We start from the raw sequence: 19,707 nt of genomic DNA, 5'->3' as shown, positions 1-19,707 counted from the left end.
TTCCATCAGCACCCCCCTCCCCTCCCCTCCCCAGCTCCCATTTCTGACTGCACAAGAAAATGTATAGAAACTTTCACTTTCCTTTACCGAAGATTGTTTCTATGAGGTCAAATCAGAATCAGCTTAAAGAAACGAAAAAACAGATTAAAAATTTGAAAAAATGTGACTGAAAAAAAAAATAAATTAAAATTTGAAAACAAGACATTGTAATTTAAAAAAAAAAGAAAATTTGAAGAAAAAAAATACCTGTAAAATGCTGAAAAAAATCCACCAAACAACGAGACAGCGAAAGGTACACCGCAATATTAGTGATGTAAAACTACATATCAGTGATACGCCTCTCCCTAAGTTTGATCGCAGAGGGAGATGCCGGCAGCAGCATAAACAGACAACAATCTGCAGCAGAAAAGACGTCGTATCACCATTACCTCTTGGGATGCATTTTCAGGTAGCCAATTAGCTCAAAGTAAAATTAGGATCAGCTCAGCAGTGAAAACTCGAAAACTCTGAATTGAAACTGTAAAGTGAGTAAAGAGTCAGAAAAGCTCATTTTTTTATTCAAGTTTTGCGTATCTTTTTAATTCAAATTTGAAGGATTTATTTAAAGTCCTCAGTATTTTTTTCAAAAAACATTTTTCTGTTCAAATTTACAATATCTTGTTTTCAAATTTTATTTTTTTTTTCAGTTACAATGTCAATTTTCAAGTTTTCCAATCTGTTTTTCCGTTCACTTTAAGCTGATCCTGATTTGACCCCATCGTTTCATCTGTTTAGTGTTAAAGGTAGTGTTGAATGAATGTTACACCCCCCTCCCCCACACCGTTGTTTACAAACAAACAGCAGATCTGTTGTCTGTCTCAGATTTCAAACTCGCTAATGCATTCAGGTCAAGGTACTTTTGGAGGAGAAACTTTCATGTGATCATATAAAAACATGAACGAGCTGCATTCCTGCAGACTCCACCACCTAAAGCTGTTTTCTGCCCCACCGACCAGCCTCCATGCTTTACTTTGAAAACCAGCAGCAGGTAAACATCTCCATCTGCAGCTTCCACAATAACTCCAGATAACTTCAAAGAGAAACTTTCCTGCTCTCCATTTTCCAGCTCCAGACTGTCCTCCATGGACACAAAGAAAAAGGTTTTCTCACAGACAGCCTAAATTATTTATTAACCCCCCTTGCTTCCCCACAGATGACTCACCAGCGATGGGCATGGCTGCGCTGGAGCTCTGTTTGCCAGTCAGGAGCTGCAGAGGCTGCTGGCGGCTGTCTGCAGAAGAAAAGCAGGAATCCGTCTCATAGATGGTCTGCAACATGGCGCACAGTCCTGACACGGGCGGCTGCAGCCGCATGCCAGGACAAGAGCCGCTGCTACAGTTCAGGAAGCACCCCTCCACAGAGACCCCATCACGCCGAGTTAGGACTGAGCCGCTCAAACGCTGCGACAGCTCCCAAGCTGCAGGCTCTGGCTCCGGTCACCATCACCTGAGACAAATCCTCCTATCCCGCGCTTCCAGGAAGTCCTCTCTGAGGTAAGAGCATGGATCACCCTGATCCTGGCACAAATCTGGCTCCCGAGAGGCTGACCTGCACTGGTGCGCTCAGGAAGAGGAAAGTTGGAGTTCCAGCAACAACAAAAAAAAGGACTCTGCGGAGACCAAGAAATGGAGCTAGAGAATCCTGTTCTCCCGAAAAACAAGAGGGAGAGGAGGAGAAGAGGGAGAGGGGGAGGAGGAGCAAGGACGTAAATAGCTTTGGGAGAGCGCTCTCCGAGGTTCCATGTTTCCAAAATTAGAATGGAGAGCTGGGAGAATGACAGGAGAGGGAGATGAGTGGGACTTCATCCTCCAGCCGCCGCTCCGACAGAGAAGCTCTGACTGCAACCAAGAGCCGGGCCGGTTCAGCACCACCCTCACCGATGGGGGGGGCTGAATGAAGCACAGGGAGGGGAGGGAGGAGGGACGCCAACAACAAGTCTTCAGATTTTAGAGTGTCAGAAAACGCACTCTTTTACAGAGGAGTGTGGGGATGCGGGGCTGAAGCTTAAAATAGCTTGTTAGTGGGGGGGAGGAGCCAAAGACAAAAATAGACTGGGAGAGAGAGACACGGCGAACACACAAAAAGCCTGCAGCGCTGGGGTGTGACTGAGACGTGGGGGCGGAGGGTTTTCTGCCCCGCATCTCTAAAAAATCCTCTACCAATCAAAGATGAGTGGGCGGGGCTCCATGAACGACACAGGTCTGCCGGGATTCACCAGGTTCTGCTGGAACACTGATCCAATCAAAAACTGGAGAGCAGGGTCTGGAGGAGCAGGGCTGATAGTGGATCCATGGGGGTTTGATGCAGAACCAACACTTATAAACCTCAACATGAAAGACAGTCCAGCAAATTACTGTTAAAGCAATTTACAGTCTGGATGTCAGAGTTCAGTTTGACTGACAGTCAAAAACGTCAACATCTCAAACACACTGACCATTAAAGACCCACTCCAACGAAAATGGTGTTTTTACCACTGGGCGATATGGAATTTTTTATATCCCGATAAAAGTTTTTCCATATCTTGCGCTAACGATATGTATATCGACAGATATATATCACGATATAAACCAAATAACTGTCTGTCAAATTTGAACAATCTGCAGCTCAAAAAAGAAATGTGTAATCATCAGCAGGTTGTTTAGTTTTAAGTATTAATTTACTATCATACTTTCAACTAGGGCTGCCACAAACGATTATTTTAATAGTTGACTAATCACCGATTACTTTTTCCAATTAATCGACTAATCGGGTCATGCGCAAACACACATCTTAACCATCATTAGCTTTAAACTAACTAAAAACTAGATATATAACATTACCTGTGATAATGCTAGTGTGAATGCTGTAAGTGGAATTTGGCCACTAAAGATGCTAGTGCTGATAGATGAAGATGCTGAAATTTATAGCTGAAAACACTGAAGCTGATAGCCAGCAAAAACTATTAGCCAAATGTGAAAATTGCCTAAAAAAACTTAATAAAGCCTAAGTTAGCTAAAACAGCTAGCATGCAGCTGAAATATTAGCTAAACACCAAAATAGCCTAAAGAAGTGAAAAAAAGCTCAAGTTAGCCAAAATAGCTAACATGTAGCTGAAACATTAGCTAAACTCCAAATTAGTCTACAAAAACGTAATAAATGCCAAAATAGTCCATAAATCTAGCAGAATGACATTATAACTTTCAACTTTACTACACTCTGACTCCATGTAATATAAAGTAACGACTAATCGACTATTAAATTAAATTTGATCATGTCTGTCACATGTTGCAGTTTTTGTGTAACTAATGCTGCTAATACACAGTAGATTCAATTCTGTCATTATATTTAAAAAAATTAATTTATCCGCCACGTCTTAAAGTCCGGTCAGTGAAAATATTGTCAGGTTTTAAACTGATCCGTGTTTACATACAGGCTACACACAGAGAGGCTTCTTAGCATTAGCATCATGCTAATGCTACATCTCGGTCACCAAATCAACACTTTTTATTAAGCTTTCTGTTCCTCCCATAAGTCCAGAGGGTTTGTCTTCCAATTCTGACTGGATCCCGTTAAAATCACCAGATGTTCCTCAGCTTCATCAGCTGAAACTAAACATTAAAGGGTCACCACACCCTAAATCTAATTTTTTTGGGCTGTTGATCATTGCCAAATTTTTGACAAATTAAAATAAACTTGTTTAATTTAAAAAAAAACAATGGTCTAAAACCATCTGTGTGCTGCCCCCTACAGTTTGAATCGAGGTATTACAGTTGAATTTTGTGATTGGTCAAACCATCTAAGTCCCATGTCATGATCTGCAGTAATGATAACAGTCCTGTTCCCAAGCCCCACCCCTCTGACTGGATTTTCAGATTTCAGCAGTGGGCAGAGTCAGCCTTCAACTTCCCTGTTTGGTCACCCTTTAAACTGAGAAGTTTAACGGAAATGGGTATAGTGTCTCACGTTCGTTTGTTTACCTCGGAAGGAAGTACAAAGGAAGTAAAGAGGTCCAAAAGATTCTACCAAAATAAGAGCTAATAAGCATAAATAGAAAAATAATGATGCAAACATTTACTCGCCATCCGGCAACTAACTCTATCTTTTACTCGCCTAAGGGGAGAAAATGCTGAAACGGGTGAGTGTCAATTTTAGACCCTTCAAAATAAAAGCAGACGAAAAACTGCTGTTCGAAAAAGCTGACATGGAAGCTACAACGGCAAGCCACAAACTCTGATCATCCTCTTACAGACAAATAGATCCTTGAACGTCTTTGTTTTCCTCGTCTGAGCTGGAATCTGGATCAGAACTGTACAACTGGATAGCTCTGACATTGCTCGCCACTTTTGTTGCACCATTAATGTTAGGTTGGGGGTGTCAGAGGCTGTAAGCTAGCAGTAAAAGTGTGTAAACAGATAGATGACAGGAAGTGGGTTCAGACTTATTCTGTTCCAACAACTCAGAGGTGAAGCTCTAATGAACTCCTGTCGCTCTGCAGAAACTCTGTCTCTAAAAACAGGATAATCATAATTAAAAGACTAAAGAAGTGATCAGTGGGTCTTTAAAACAGCGTCCTGCAGGTCAGAGGCGTGTATGCTGCATTTGTATGAGTTAAGTTAAAATCTCATTTGTTGTCACACACCTGGGTGTGTCTTGGGGGAGCAGCGTTCTGCAGTCAAAGACAAAATCGGGAACCATTTGCTGGTTTAATACATATATTTACAACCAATCTGACCAAGGATATGAACCTACAACCTCCCAGTCTCAGGGAGGACACACAAAGCAACCGCACCGGTGTGTATATGTGTGTTTTTGCATGTTTTTGTGCAGGCATGCATGTCTGTGTGTGTGTGTGTGTGAGTGTGTGTGCACTGCAGCGGATGACTCATCTCTGCATTTCTATTCCAGACGCATCAACCCCTGGAGTTACGCTGCTGCGTTTGTGTACTATAACTGTAACCATGACGACCGCATTATAGTCTGTCAGCTAGTCAGTGGGATGAACATCTGAAGGGTCTCCAGCTGCATGAAGCTTGAGAGACCTTTTAATTCTTCATTTCATTAAAAACTGTTTTTTATTAAATTCAGCTTTTTCATTAACAATGATCTGCTATAATTATCCTTCCAGTCATTTTCCTGCAGATTTCCAGATTCATCATTTTCCAGGACACCAGCAGGTGTCGTAAACATCATCCTAATCCAGTCTTAATTCTCTGGCTATGTCTGAATGCAGCAAAAATCCACACACCTCCTCTCCCTCTGACCTCCTCCTCTCTCTGGAAAACGTCCCGGTCAGAGAAGAAGAGACAGCACAGAATCTAAAAAAGTCAGCTGACTGCTCAGAGCTGCAGACATGAATGACAGGCAGATCCTGCTGATGCGTCACCTTATGGTCGACTGAATGTTTTGTCATGGGGAGAACGGGTCTTTGTGAACTCCAGAAAGAGATGACGCCGTTTGAACCAGATCTGATAAAGTTTGATTCAAAAATAACTCTGGTTTTCTTTCAGCATGAATGTGTAGCATGCACGTGCACACTACTGATAATTACCTGCAGTCACGTGCTTTGTGCATTGGGAAGCCACATTTTCTCTGAAGAAAACAGTCTCAAAAACTCCTTAAAGCACAGCATAGCTATTTCAGCTACATGCTAGCTGTTTTGGATAATTTCAAGTAAAAGTCAGCAAAGACCAAAAGAGAAAATGTCATTTTTGTCTTGAGTTGATTGAAACCTTTCACAGGAGTGCATTAGCTGCACTGAGGTGATCCTGTTCACCACGTGGCGTCTTTCATTTTGAAAGGACTTCAGCAAAAGTAGTAGTAACAAGTGTAATGTCAGCAGTGATTAAATAAATTAGTTAATTTCACAGTTGTTGCTGCATCTCTGCCAGAAATGTAAATCTAACAAACCAAAATGAAATCTGAGCTAATCAAGTTCCCCCTGACATATTTTTCAAACACACTTCAAATTCCTTAATTTTTTAAAAAATAGAAAATTTGCTTAATAATCCCGTGCACCTTAATACTGGTTGTGCTTTTGACATCCATTGATTTTATTTTTGTAGTACAGTACAGGACACAAAAAATGTGTCAATGTGTTGTGATTCGCACTGTCCTTCAACTGTTAATGAGTTCAAGTTTGAGTTAATTAAATGTTTTTCCCTCTTTACTTCTTACATTATAGTTACTTTTAACATTTAGAAACTCTTTTTTCCTTTAATAAAAGAGCCACATGTGGCTCTGGAGCCGCAGGTTGCAGACCCCTGACGCTTGATCACAGATGACAGATGAAGCGACTGCAGCTTGTTGACACTGAACCTGCTAAACACGCAGAACGAGCAGAGAGACGATGATGGATACGTTCAGGAATGAATCCATCAGAGGAGCAGATCATGGTAGATGTTCTGGAAATAAATGTAAGGAAGCGGATGGAGATGTCTGGACATGTTGAGAGGAGGAACAGTGATGATGAAGGTGAAAGGAGGTCTAGAGGAAGACCAAAGAGGGGGTTCATGGATGGAGATAAGGACATGAGGGAGGTTGGTGTGAGGGAGGAAGACACATATGGAGGCAGGTGATTTACTGTGGCGCCCCCTAAAGGAAGCCACGGAAAAACAAAGAAGCTAGTGCAGAATGCAAAGACTATCTCTTCATCACTTTCATGTTTAGTGGACGGTAAATGCTAATGCTTCTGTTCATGTAAACCATACTGCCACAATACTACCCCCTAAAAACCGTGCATAGAGAACAGTAGGGACTAAGCAGATACAGTGGGGCAAAAAAATATTTAGTCAACCATCAATTGTGCAAGTTCTCCCACTTAAAAAGAGGAGAGAGGCCTGTAATTTACAGGTATTCCTCAAGTACTATCCTATTGTCTGATTGTTAAAAAACGTATTTGTAAATTATGGTGGAAAATAAATATTTGGTCAATAACAAAAGTTCATTTCAATACTCTGTTCTATACCCTTTGTTGGCAAAGACAGCAGTCCAATGTTTTCACAAACTGTTTCTGGTATTTTGGTCCATTCCTCCATGCAGATCTTCTCTAGAGCAGGGATGTTTTGGGGCTGTTGCTGGGCAACACAGACTCTCAACTCCCTCCAAAGATTTTCAATGGGGTAGAGATCTGGAGACTGGCTAGGCCACTCCAGGACCTTGAAGTGCTTCTTCTGAAGCCACTCGTTTGTTACTCGGGCATTGTGTTTGGGACGGTCGTCATGCTGAAAGACCCAGCCACGTTTCATCTTCACTGCTGATGGAAGGAGCTTTTCAATCTAAATTTAACCATGCATGGCTCCATTCATTCTTTCCTTTACACCAGGGGTGTCAAACTCAATCGCACAGGGGACCAAAATCTAAAACACACCTTAGGTCGAACAGGATAAACATTTATTTAACACAATAAAACTAAATTTTTAAAACTTTAAAACCGTAACTTTTAAACATAATTATGAACTAGATATACAGCATAACCTGTGATAATGCTAGTGTGAATGATGTAAGCTGAATTTGGCAGCTGAAGATGCTAGTGCTGATAGCTGAAGATGCTGAAGTTGATAGCTAGCTAAAATTTTAGCTAAATGCCAAATTAGCCTAAAACACTGAAAAAAGCAAAGATTTGCCAAAACAGCTAGCATGGAGCTGAAATATTAGCTAAACTCCAAATTAGCCTAAAAAATGTAATAAATGCCCAAATAGTCCATAAAGCTAACAGAATATCATTATAACTTTCAACTTTATTACACTCTGACTCCTTATAATATAAAGTAATAACTATTCGACTATTACATTAGTCGTCGACTATTTTAATAGTCGATTAGTCGTTGATTAGTCGACTAATCGTGACAGCCCTAGTTCTAAATATTTTAAATTGGTTCAGTTTAGAGTGGGTATGACATCCAGTTGTCAAAACTTAAGAGAACTGCTTAAAATAATAATGATAATAAATGTTATTTATACAGCGCTTTTAAAGGAAAATCAAAGACGCTTAATTTTTTAAATGATTAAATTGTTGCAGTTCATACAGCAAACTGTATGGTTGCATCCCTAATCTCTAGCAACAGTATAATGACATAGCAGTTTTGTAACAGCACAACTGCATCTGCAGTAAACCTCAAAGACAGGATAACGCAGAGACAAACCTCTACGTACTGAGCAGTCAGGGGTACCAAAATTATTCTCCCAGTCCAACTTGTCCAAGTCCAGCAGGAATAGGATCCACAGTGATTCGGGTCTGAGTGCAGATGTTTTAGCCCTGTACAGTGAAACGTCTACACTCAGGTGGCAATATGCTTTCTTGTTAATGATTTATCATCCACCAATGACAGAAATATGGTTTGTGGGAATGTAGAGAAATAAGTCTTATTGAGAGTATTTTTTTCTCTATGATCAATTTTGTAAAGCACAGTGTTTTCGCAGTTTGGTTCTGTGGCTTTATTGGAAACGATAGTCACATGACATGGAAGTGATGTCATAACTGCAGAATCGCGCTTCGTAGAGAAAACAGATGTGTACAGCTGTGACTTTCAGGACATCAACACTAATGAGGTCACAGTGTCACATGATCTCAGTTTTTATTAGATTATCATTCATAAACATTTGATTGAAAGACAAAACCTCTTAATCTTAAACCTGGAACAAATTGCTCCGTGTGTGTGTTTGAACGCATGCACTGAGATTAAGAGGCTAACTAGCTTTGAGACACTAACCTGCCAGCCAGCTGATCCATTAGCCTAATGGCATGGACACTAACGCGGCTTAGGGGGGAAGAAGAACAGAGGGCGTTTTTGAAAATAGCACACAACCGAGCCGTGTCACGCGCTGACAAAATCCAAATCTGCCTCTTTCCTCTCACTTCATCGCTTTCTACCTCTCTTCCACCTCCTCTTCACTCCAGTGTTTCCCAAAATACCTGCCCCCTCCCTCTCTGGAAAGGAGCAGGAAGTGCTGCCTAGCAACTGGTGGTCTGGCTGCCGTGGTAACCATTCACCTGGACGCCTCCTCCAAAAAAACAAACAGAGTGCAAGCGGTAGATGGAGCGGCCAGCGGCACAGGTGCACGCACACATACAAAAACGCCACACATATGCGCTCACAGACGCACAAGCGCACACTCTCACACGCACAGACACACATTCACAGCTGTCCTTACATAACTGATGGTGTGCACTGCATTTCTCCGTCACATGCAGCTTTTTTCACAAAAGCCGCATTCAGCTACACCTTCTGGCCGCAGACACGGTCTGTCTGTTTAGTCTGCAAAGTTTCAACATGACTTCTTTTTAGTGGCTTTACTTTAATCATCTGGATCTCTAGAAAAAAAAAAAAAACTTGATCCACAAGCGTTTTGACCGCTGACAGTTAGGGCTTACACTGTGCCAGCCGCCTGATGTGACGGCAGTGCAAACAGCACGCCTCACCGGGAACAGACAGCTTCAGCGCTGCAGGATCCACGGGACCGACACCTCCTGCGACGCAGCTCCCTGGGATGCTGGGAGGAACACATGACACATGGATCACGCTGGTGACTCCGTGGAGCATCAGTGTGTGACAGAAAACACAGCAGGCAAGACTGTGGACCAAAACTTCCCTAAAGATGTCCCCCCTGCTGTTGCTGTTTACATAAGCTCGGATAACAGGCTGTCTCAGAGAAGCTACCCCAATGACTGTATATGAGAACTGAACTGAGTGACCCCTCCCCTGGTATTAGGGCCGGGTTGATAAATCAATATGGATCGTTTTAAGCTCAACAGATCAATAATTGATTCATAGATGGATTTAGCACATAAAGCTAAAGTCCGCTAGCTTGATGCTAACGTTCAATTGAATTTCCCATAGGACGGCTAATGCTAACGCTCGGTCGACCTAATCATACATTGCTGACTAAATGAACATCTTTATTTACTCACAGACATGAATTTTAAAGGATTATTTTATTAAAATAACCATTTGTGGTCTGAAACATTATTTTTTGCCCATATCTTCTTCTTCTGGAATAAGGTGTAATGCTACAGTGTGATCACCACCTAGTGTCCAAACTGAAACGTCCTCCAGGAGAAGCAGAACAATGTTTCCAATGTTAATGATCTGAACATTTTAGTTAGAACTTCTCCTTTAGAGAATCCATGTAACACTGGATGATATTAACAATCTCAGTATTTCACTGATACATTTACAGTATGTGAACTGGATCAGATTATTAATGTATTTTAAATAAATGTGTCTAAATGTGTAAACTCAAATTTGAATTGAATTGAGTGGATCAAAAGAATTAAAAAAAATGGGAATCGAATCGATCCAGGTTCGTGAATTGAATTCATTCGTTTCTGGAATTGATGATCAATACCCAGCCCTACCTGGCATTGAGAGGAGGAAGTATCAGCTGGTTTCAAAAAGCTAAAATCCCATAGACTTCTGTGGAGAAAGAAGCAGCTATTACTCAGAATAACCGCTCTTTCCCTACTACTTTTTTTTCTTCATCATGTTCTTGATAATCCTCATTTTTTCATGATATATTTTCTGAAGTTTAAGTTATTTGAGTCATTAACTGACCAATCAGACACATCAGTAAAAGTGATTGACAGTTTTCAGGGGTAGGGGTGTGGACTTCCAAAATGCTCACTCATGACAGGCTCGAGGCGTTTCCATAGAAACGCAGCCTCAGACCTACTCTGACCAATCGCTGCTTAGTGACAAGATCTGGTTCCAACCTGGCAACGTCTGTATCACAAAAAAATGGCAACTGCATTTACTTTATTTTGTTGGAACCATAAGTAAGTTGACTTCTACGTGTGAAGTCACGCTCACTCGATCCAGTTCACTTATACAGTCAATTGTCTATCTTCACCAGGGTGTCAAACTCAATCGCACAGGGGGTCAAAATCCAAAACACAGAAAGTTGCAGGCCGAACAGTGGGATATCGTTCCCTTTCAGTTTGCTCCTTTTTATTGGTTTACGACACCACCAGGAAATGAAAGGCCTGAAAAAAGATGGTTTTTAGAACTGAAACTATTTTTACCCTTATGGTCTCCCCTGTTTATGTTATGGTTTTTCGCCGAGTCATTTAGAGGTATTGAAACATGACACAGGGTGTTATGTAACGGACGTCACCGCGTCCTCTATCAAGGTTAGCGCTCACCCTGGCACCCCTACACTAGCAGGCCAAGGACAGCAACCAAATGAACAGCATTTTAGGAACAAACACATCTAGCGCAGTCAAAATTGTGTGCTGTGCAGACGCTCCAAGCAGATATTAGTAACAGTTAGTTAAGCACATGTCAAGTTTCTGCTCTTCAGCTGTTACGCTGCCTTTTTAGTACTGGTAGACTTGCAGTCTTCATCCTGTTGAGAACGGCTCACTTGTTGCCACAAAAGTGAAGTGTTGGTGTGTTCATAGCAGCTCTGTGAATTCACAGCAGTTTATCCATCCAGCGTCTAAACCTGCTTCGTCCTGTGCAGGGAGACAGGCAAGTCTATCCCTCGGGGTAATTCTATCTGGTCCTCCAGACCATTTTATTTTATAGTTATTAATGACCCAATGTTATACTGCGCTCATTTCTAACTAGCATAATTTTGAAAAAATATATACTTTTAAGGAGGGTAAAATATTGAAAGTTGTTTAAGTTGATTTATTCTGGAATTATATTCCTGCCTTTTTATTATTGATAATTATGTTAAAAGGTTTTGGTTTTCAAATTTTAAAAATTTAGCATTTAGTAAGAATTTTTGGGCTGGTTTGGGGTTTAGCTAATATTTCAGATACATGATAGCTAATTTAGGCTCTTTTTTTAAGTTTCTAGATTGTTTTGTAGTTAGGCTAATATTAAATGCCAGCTGTTTAGGCTAATTTAGACTTTTTTCAAATTTTTTACCTATTTTGAAGTTTTGCTTTTTTTCAGCTACATGTAAGCTGTTTTTTCCTAAGTGTTTTTTAAGTTTTTAAGGCTAATTTGGCATTTAGCTAATATTTTAGCTGGCTATCAGCTTCAGCGTTTTCAGCTTTTTCAGCTATCAGCTTCAGCATTTTTAGCTATCAACATTAGCATCTTCAGCTGCCAAATTCAGCTTACAGCATTCACATTAGTGTTATATATCTAGTTCATAATTATGTTACAAAGTTACGGTTTTCAAGTTTTAAAAATGTAGTTTCAGAGTGTTCAATAAATGTTTATCCTGTTCAGCCCGTGACCTAAGGTGTGTTTAGGATTTGGCTCCTTGTGCGATTGAGTTTGACACCCCTTTTTTAGAGTCACAAATGAACCTATTCCAGGACTGTGGGAAGAAGCTGGAGTGCTCTGGAGCAAACCAAACTCTCAAAAAGATCCTTCCAGGATCCAAACTAAAGTCTTCTCAAGAACTCTGAGGTGACAGTGCTAACAACTACACCTGAGTGCAGTTTACAAACGTTCAGTCCGTCTTAAATCTTTTCTTTTTCAGTAATTCACTAATCATTGAAACAACCCTTTTCTTCTCTTGGTGTATTGTCTTTCTGGTGAGCTTCAAAGCTGAGCTCAGACTGGAGTGTCCACTTTTACTCACAACACCCAAAACGTTCTGCCAGAGATCAGAAGACGAAGAGCGAACAGTTCAGACTTGAGCTGTTTCTTTACCTTATGTGAGCGCATTAGTTTCAATACCCTGTTTAAACTTCTCTTCAATAAACATCACTAACAGATTAATGGACTGTTTTTAAAAAAAAAAAGCTTGTTCAATTTAAAAATACAGGGGGTTGACCCGCATAGGTGCTGCAGGTATTTGGGTTGTCCGGGCCGGGGGAGGGTTGTAGGGAGGAGCATCTCAACAGGAGTGCAGGTGTGAATTTAGTTTATTTCTCCACTTGGAGGGATAAATGTAGGGTTAGGTTGAAGCCTTAGCAGTAGGGAAGCCGTTTGGATTCAGCCCCAGTGCCAAACCCAATGTGTGCTTGTGTTCATATGAATGAGAACTGAATGTGAAACAAGACAAGGTTTCCTTAAAAAATAAACATTTGGTGGCAAAAAAACATTACAACTACACATCAAGGGACTGGATATAATGCACAATTGAGAACCAATGTTTTATCACCTTTCAGCAAGTTGTATAATTGTGATAAAACTTTCATTTGGTAAATATACTAGATCATAGCACAATCCTAGGGGACTAAAGCTGGGGTCAGCAACGTTTATGACATTAACAACTTAACAACTCTGCCATCCACAACTATAATGCAAAGTGTGTTGTCGTTCACCCTTCGGCCTGTCCCGCCAGAGATCGACAGAGAATTTGCGTTCACTGATTTGCACAGGTTTGAGAGAGTTTTACGCCGGATGCTCTTCCTGACACAATCCTTTATTTTCAAGGCACAGGGAGACCCAGTTAGGAGCACAAAGGGTCTTATCCAAGAACCCACACTGGATTTGAGCTGATCGCCCGCCCTGGAGAGTGAACCCAGGAATAAACCCAGCAAACTCTAACTATAATGCAAACGTTAATACAAAAAAATTCAAAAAACATTTCCAATGTTTGTGAAACAAAAATGTAATTTACAAGCAGCAGGTCAAACAGCTTTTTAGAACATATTTTAACTCAAAAAAGTGCATCAATAAAAATATTGCACAAAGAAAATGGGCCAAAGTTGAAAAGTACTGCAACTATGTTTGCTTAAAAACCAAAAGTACTGCATTTGTGGTGTGTCATACCTACAGCAAAAGGGTTGGATACATCAGAACAAAGATCAATATTTCTAAGAAGTTCACAACCTTAAAAAAACAAGCGTGTGCTTTTGTCTTATTCCTCTTACATCACGAGACAGGGCCTGAGTAACTAAATGTAGTTACTACATGAGTAACTTTTTCATTAGCTTGCTATTTATAGTGATTTACATTTTCTGCAACTGGACAGCATCATTGTTTATTTTCAGCCCAATAAATTCAGTGGTGATCAGCTTTAACATTAATTTTAAAACTTGTTCACATTTCATTTTGACATTTGGCAGAACAGAAAGAAAGTCTGGGTTTAATCTGACCTTCTTTGGTTATCATTCAACAAACTGAACTTATCAATCAATCAATCAATCAATCAATCTCTATTTATCAATGTGCTGCAGTTTAAAGTGATTTATAATTAAAAACAGATGACAAAATACAAAAAAGAATGGCCACAGTAACAGCGCTGCGTGAATGGACCCTTTCTTTGTGACGCCACGGAGGAACAAAGATCATCGTGAGTAGAGATCATCACTCTTTTCAAATCCAGAACATACAAATGGACGACAAAAGAGCCTATTGCTATCACACCCCGGCGTGCCACTGCATGCGTGCCCTCGGTTGCAGACGCCTGAACTAAAGCCTCGTTTCCACTGAGTGGTTTGAAATGGTCCAGTACAGTATGGTCCGCTAATTTGAGCATTTCCATTGTTAAGTGGACCCATTAAACAGTGCCGAACTGTCCCTCTTGAGGACCACCATCCGTTGTAGGTCCATAGAAAACTGGAACAGGACGGTTGGGGCGGAGTCACTGGTGTCATCCATTGAATAGCAGAAAGTGATGACGACATACACCAGTATAGCACGAAGCTAGCGTTTCTGTTTCGTCTTTACGGCAGTAGTTCTTACGCTAGGCTCACTCTGGATGCGGAAGCGCCATAAAGCGGCATGGAGCGGAGTGTGCGCAGCATCCGCTCTCTCCTGCAACTCACAACAGACGCGCATTTTTCCACGGCGGTCGACAGGCGCTTCTGCAAGAGTTTTTGTTTTTGTTTTTGCCATCACGGGTAAGTTAAAGACTTAAAAATATGACCCCATGTTTCTGCTAAGATGAAGTAAGTAATTATTTGGCCTACATTCTTTTATTTATATGTTGTTGAGACACACAGAGAGAAGTGTGTGTCTGTCTGTTTTTTATTTGTGTGTGTGAGTTGTGATTGTGTGTTTATTTTCTACAGTCTGTTTAAAACATTTCAAAAACATGATCACATTTGCCAATCACTGTTTTATTGTGAAAAATAGATTATATTTTGAAAATAAACCAGATTTTCTCATGTATCTTGATGTAACTTCCTGCCAGAATTGACACGGATCGCTCGCGGACAAAATAGACCAGACGCCGAAAACAATCAACTGGACCGTATCATACCACTTCTTAAAATACCGGCCCGCTCAGTGTAAACAAGGCTTTAAAAAATCCACGTTTGCACGTGACATACCCAGTGTACACGTAGTATCAGAGTTGGAACTGAAGGTAGTCCGTGACACGTAGTAAAGACAAGTCTTCAATATGGTAGCAATGGATTCTTCTGTGAATACTATTTAGCTGGTTTGCAGAGAAATTCCAGAGAAGTGTTTCCTTTGTCAAAAAAGAAAATTAAGCCAGCCCTATACACCTGCATGATGCACAGCAGGAGTGTCAACTCAATCACACAAGGGACCAAAATCCAGAACACACCTTAGGTCGCGAACAGGATAAACATTTATTGAACACTCTAAAACTAGATTTCTAAAACTTTAAAGCCATAACTTTTCAACGTAATTATGGACTAGATATATAGCATTACCTGTGATAATGCTAGTGAGAATGCTGTAAGCTGAATTTCTCTACTGAAGATCCTAGTGATGATAGCTGAAGATGCTGAAATTGATAGCTAAAAACACTGAAGCTGATAGCCAGCTAAAAGATTAGCCAAATGCCAAATTAGCCTAGGAAAAACTTAAAAGTAGCTAGCATGTAGCTGAAATAATAACTAAACTTCAAAATCGCCTAAAAAACGAATAAAAAGCCTAAATTAGCCAAAACAGCTAGCATGTAGCAGAAATATTAGTTAAACTCCAAAACAGCCAAAAAATCTTTGCAAATGTCAAAAGAGTCCAAAAAGCTAACAGAATGATATATTTTCTTTTTAAAACGAAACTTTTTAGAATAATTATGAATTAAAAAAAGGCAGGAATATTATTCCAGAATAATCCACTTAAACCATAAATAACTTTCAATATTTTACTCTCCATAAAAAATACATTTTGTCAAAATAACACAATTTAGAAATAAGCACAAGATAACATCTGGCCATTAATTAACAATCAAATAAAATGGTCTGGAGGGCCGGATAGGATTGCCCGGAAGGCCGGATCTGGCCCCCGGGCCTTGACTTTGGCATGTGTTTAGATCCAGCTTCTTGCCTCATTTTAAAGTCTGTCCGTAGTTTGTAAGTTTTGAAACTGTTCTTTCTTAAGTAATACAAGTAAATGCTTTCTAAGATATATTTCATGTCTGAGTTGATGTTGAGCATCATCCCTGAGAAGACATGGTAACATGCTTACAAATGTCTCATTACTACGGCCCTAAGGATCAATGAATGCACGTGCACTGACTTATAGAGACAAATGTCCTGATACGTTTTATAAATCTGAGCATTTTTGGAGGATCACTCAATCAAACCCACAAAAACCCGGACAGGTTAAGGAGCCCTTCATTCTGGAGAGAGCCCTCCAGTCCCTCAGCACCCTACTCTGCTGTAGCGGCCCTGGAAGATGCAGCCTGGACCGGTTCCAGTCCCACTAACCAGCCGGTGAAGTCCCGGTCGAACGGCGTGGGTAGTTACCCGTCTCCAGGTGGTCAGCTGTCAGCATCTGTCGGTCCGGCCACGAGGACGCTCCAAAGTTCCCGGAGAGGACGCGGGTCGTAGAGATGACGTCAGCGGTTCGACGGCACAAACGCCACTCTGGAGGAACACACGCACGGACTCATTCGCAGCCCCGCGCGCGCACACACGCGCGCTCCTCCCTGCGTCACGGGGCTTTCGGTGGCGTGGATGTCGGCGAGGTTGAGGTGAACTCCCGTCGGCCCCGTGTGAGCGGCCGAGGCTCGCTGTCCACCCAGGGGTCGATGTGTCCCCCCCAGGCTCACTGACTGCCCCCGCAGACGGCCTCGGAGCTTCAGGAGAGGCTGCAGCTGAAAGGCGGGAGCTTCAACACCTCCATGTTGACAGTCTCTGCCCCTCCTCCGCGCTCGCGCACTCTACCGACAACAACATTACCGACGTCATCCTGCCACGTGACCAGTCTGCCGGACTAAAAATAGATTCAACGCAAACCTACAGAGAGAGAGAAAGTCAGGCAGACAGGCCCGCCTTTCTTTCTCTGTGTTGCGTTTAAGGACCGCGCCGATTGCGGGAATTCTCGAGGAACAGCTTCCTGGAAAGTTTGAAATGTTTTTAGCTGATAATGGCTCAAGTCACCTATTATGCAATAATAATTTATACTAATTTTAACCCATATTAGAGGTTTCTGTATTGAATTTTTGCGTTTTTAAAGACGTAAGCATTATTTTATTATGAATATATCCAAATAAAATAATAATAATAAAGGATTTAAAAAATGTAAAACAAATAAGATGCTGTCTGTTTAAATATATATATATATATATATATATATATATATATATATATATATATATATATATATTAAAAATACCTGTAATTTACCCCAGAATGGATTCTGTAAAATCTAAAAAAAAATTCTGTATTGATTTTAGTGTTTTAAAATCTACTTTAGTGTTCAATTAGGTAAAAGAAAAATAAATGCATTCATGATTTTTATTAATCCTTGATTAGAAATTATCATAAAACAGAACTGAAAAGCAGAATAATCTCAGTTTCAGGAACGGGTTTCTAAGCACTCACAATAACGTTCATTGAGTTTATTGTTACTTTTATCATAAAAATACACAAATCCAATAATAAAAAAGGGATTTCAAAAGTTTAAAATAAAAGTTAAGATAAAACAAAATAATTTTAAAAAATATCTGTATTTTGCTTGTACCTGTAATACCAGGAATAGTTTCTGCAGAATCTAAAAGAAGAAAAAAATATATTGATTTTCGTGAATTGAATTTGAATTAATTAAATTGAATTTGTGCTATTAGCAAAAATGATTATTTCACTAATACATTTTACAGTATGTGAAGTGTATAGGATTCATATAAATGTATTCCAAGCACACAGTGGATTTAATTTCTAAACAAATGTGCATACATGTGTACAGTCAAAATTAAATTATATCAACTTTAATTTAGAGGATCAAAAGAATTTTAAAAAATTAGAACTGTATCAATCGAGGTTCTTGTGAAAGGAATTGTTTCTGTAAATTATTATTGATCCCCAGCCCTAATATCTAATGTGTTCCATAAATGCAATTTATGTTTGACACATATCAACAGCATAATTAACAGATCTGTTGGATTTGTTATCTAACTTTAGTACATCAAAAATGGTGTAAGTGCCTTAAGGTGAGATAAGACAAAGATTTCGTCACAATAGAGAGGAGTTGTCAAACTCAATCGTACAAGCGGCCAAAATCCAAAACACACCTTAGGTTGCGGGCCAAACAGGATAAACATTTATTAAAATAAAATTTTTAAAACTTTAAAAACATAACTTTCAAACATGTATAAACTAGATGTATAGCATTACCTGTGATAATACTAGTGTGAATGCTGTAAGCTGAAGATGCTAGTGCTGATAGCTCAGGATGCTGAAATTGATAGCTGAAATCACTGAAGCTGATAGCCAGCTAAAATATTAGCTAAATTCCAGATTAGCCTAAAAAGCTAAAAAAAAATACATAGGTTAAGCAAAAGAGCTAGCATGTAGCTAAAAAAAATAGACTAACTTCAAAATAGGCTAAAAAACTGAAAAAAGTCTAAATTAGTCTAAATAGCCAGCATGTAAACATTAACCCAACTGCAAAACAGCCTAGAAACTTTTTTTTTAAAAAGGCTAAATTAGATAAAACAGCTAGCATGTTGCATAAATATTAGCTAAACTCCAAAATAGCCTAAGAAATCTAATTAAATGCCAAAATAGTTCAAAAAACTAGCAGAATGCCCATTTTTAAAACTTTAAAACCATAACTTTTTTTTGAGAACTTCATTTAAAGAATTTTCAGTTTTTAGAAAACATTGAGCATATGAAAGAGGGATTTTTAGCAACACAAAAAAAATGTTCACAGTCATACCAGCCAGTGGCATGAGCAATTAAAGTTAAACCCGAAATATGTAAAAAGTAAAAAATAATAAAAAATAAATATTGAAAAGTATCCTTTCCATATACACCTCAGTAAACATACGCTTACACCTTCACATAACTGACACACAGCGCTGCAGCATCCACAGTCACAGTAGCATTAATTATAAGTAATCAACAGTAATTATACCTTCTCATTCATGCAAAAGGCAAACCCTCAACAAACGTGATAAAAGGCTTCCATGTTTTATAGTAGTTATGTATGGAGCCCTGTAAACTGTACCACAAGTACTCAATTTTCAGACACAACATAACTCCTCTCACCCATTGAATAAATGAAGGAGGCCGAGCATCCTTCCATTTCATCAGTGTCAGTCTTCAGGCTAACAGAGATAGAAAGGCTACAGCATTTGTTTGACATGAAGTCAGGCCTTGCTTATTTGGAAGAACTCCAAAGACTATAGTGTATGGATTAGGGTCTATAGTTGTGCTGCATAAATGTGAGATAGCATCAAATACAGATCCCCAGAACCTACCCAGAGCTGTGCAAGACCAGATCATATGACTCATTGTGGCAGCTGCCTGACTGCAACTCGGACATCTATCATCAGAAGTTCTGTCTATCCTTGCCACTTTATCTTTTGTTAAATAAGCACGAGGGAAAATTTTTAATTGTATTAGACAAAGTTTTTTACAAA

The 19,707-nt window shown here is 39.8% G+C and overlaps 1 protein-coding gene across 6 annotated transcripts in view; it reads right to left on the bottom strand.

The window, feature by feature from the left end:
• hdac5 (histone deacetylase 5) overlaps window positions 1–19,707 on the bottom strand; it is a 67,732-nt gene that overhangs the window by 37,923 nt on the left and 10,102 nt on the right. The window contains exons 1-2 of one of the 6 annotated variants that reach the window (XM_024272630.2): window positions 16,589–17,045; window positions 1,202–1,270 (exon numbers count right to left, since the gene is read on the bottom strand). The exons of 1 other annotated variant lie outside the window; for it this stretch is intronic. In XM_024272630.2, coding sequence (XP_024128398.1) covers window positions 1,202–1,270; window positions 16,589–16,616 — 97 coding nt within the window. In that variant the 5' untranslated portion in view covers window positions 16,617–17,045. Of the gene's footprint in view, window positions 1–1,201; window positions 1,997–16,549; window positions 17,046–19,707 lie in introns of those variants that run through there. 4 more of the 6 variants (XR_004948369.1, XM_024272631.2, XM_024272632.2 and 1 more) reach the window with 4 other exon arrangements.

This window comes from Oryzias melastigma, linkage group LG8 (genome assembly GCF_002922805.2).
Source record: "Oryzias melastigma strain HK-1 linkage group LG8, ASM292280v2, whole genome shotgun sequence".
NCBI classification, from domain to species: Eukaryota; Metazoa; Chordata; class Actinopteri; order Beloniformes; family Adrianichthyidae; genus Oryzias; species Oryzias melastigma.
Note: the sequence above shows the minus strand (reverse complement) of the source record. Positions and strands in the feature narration are given on the sequence as shown.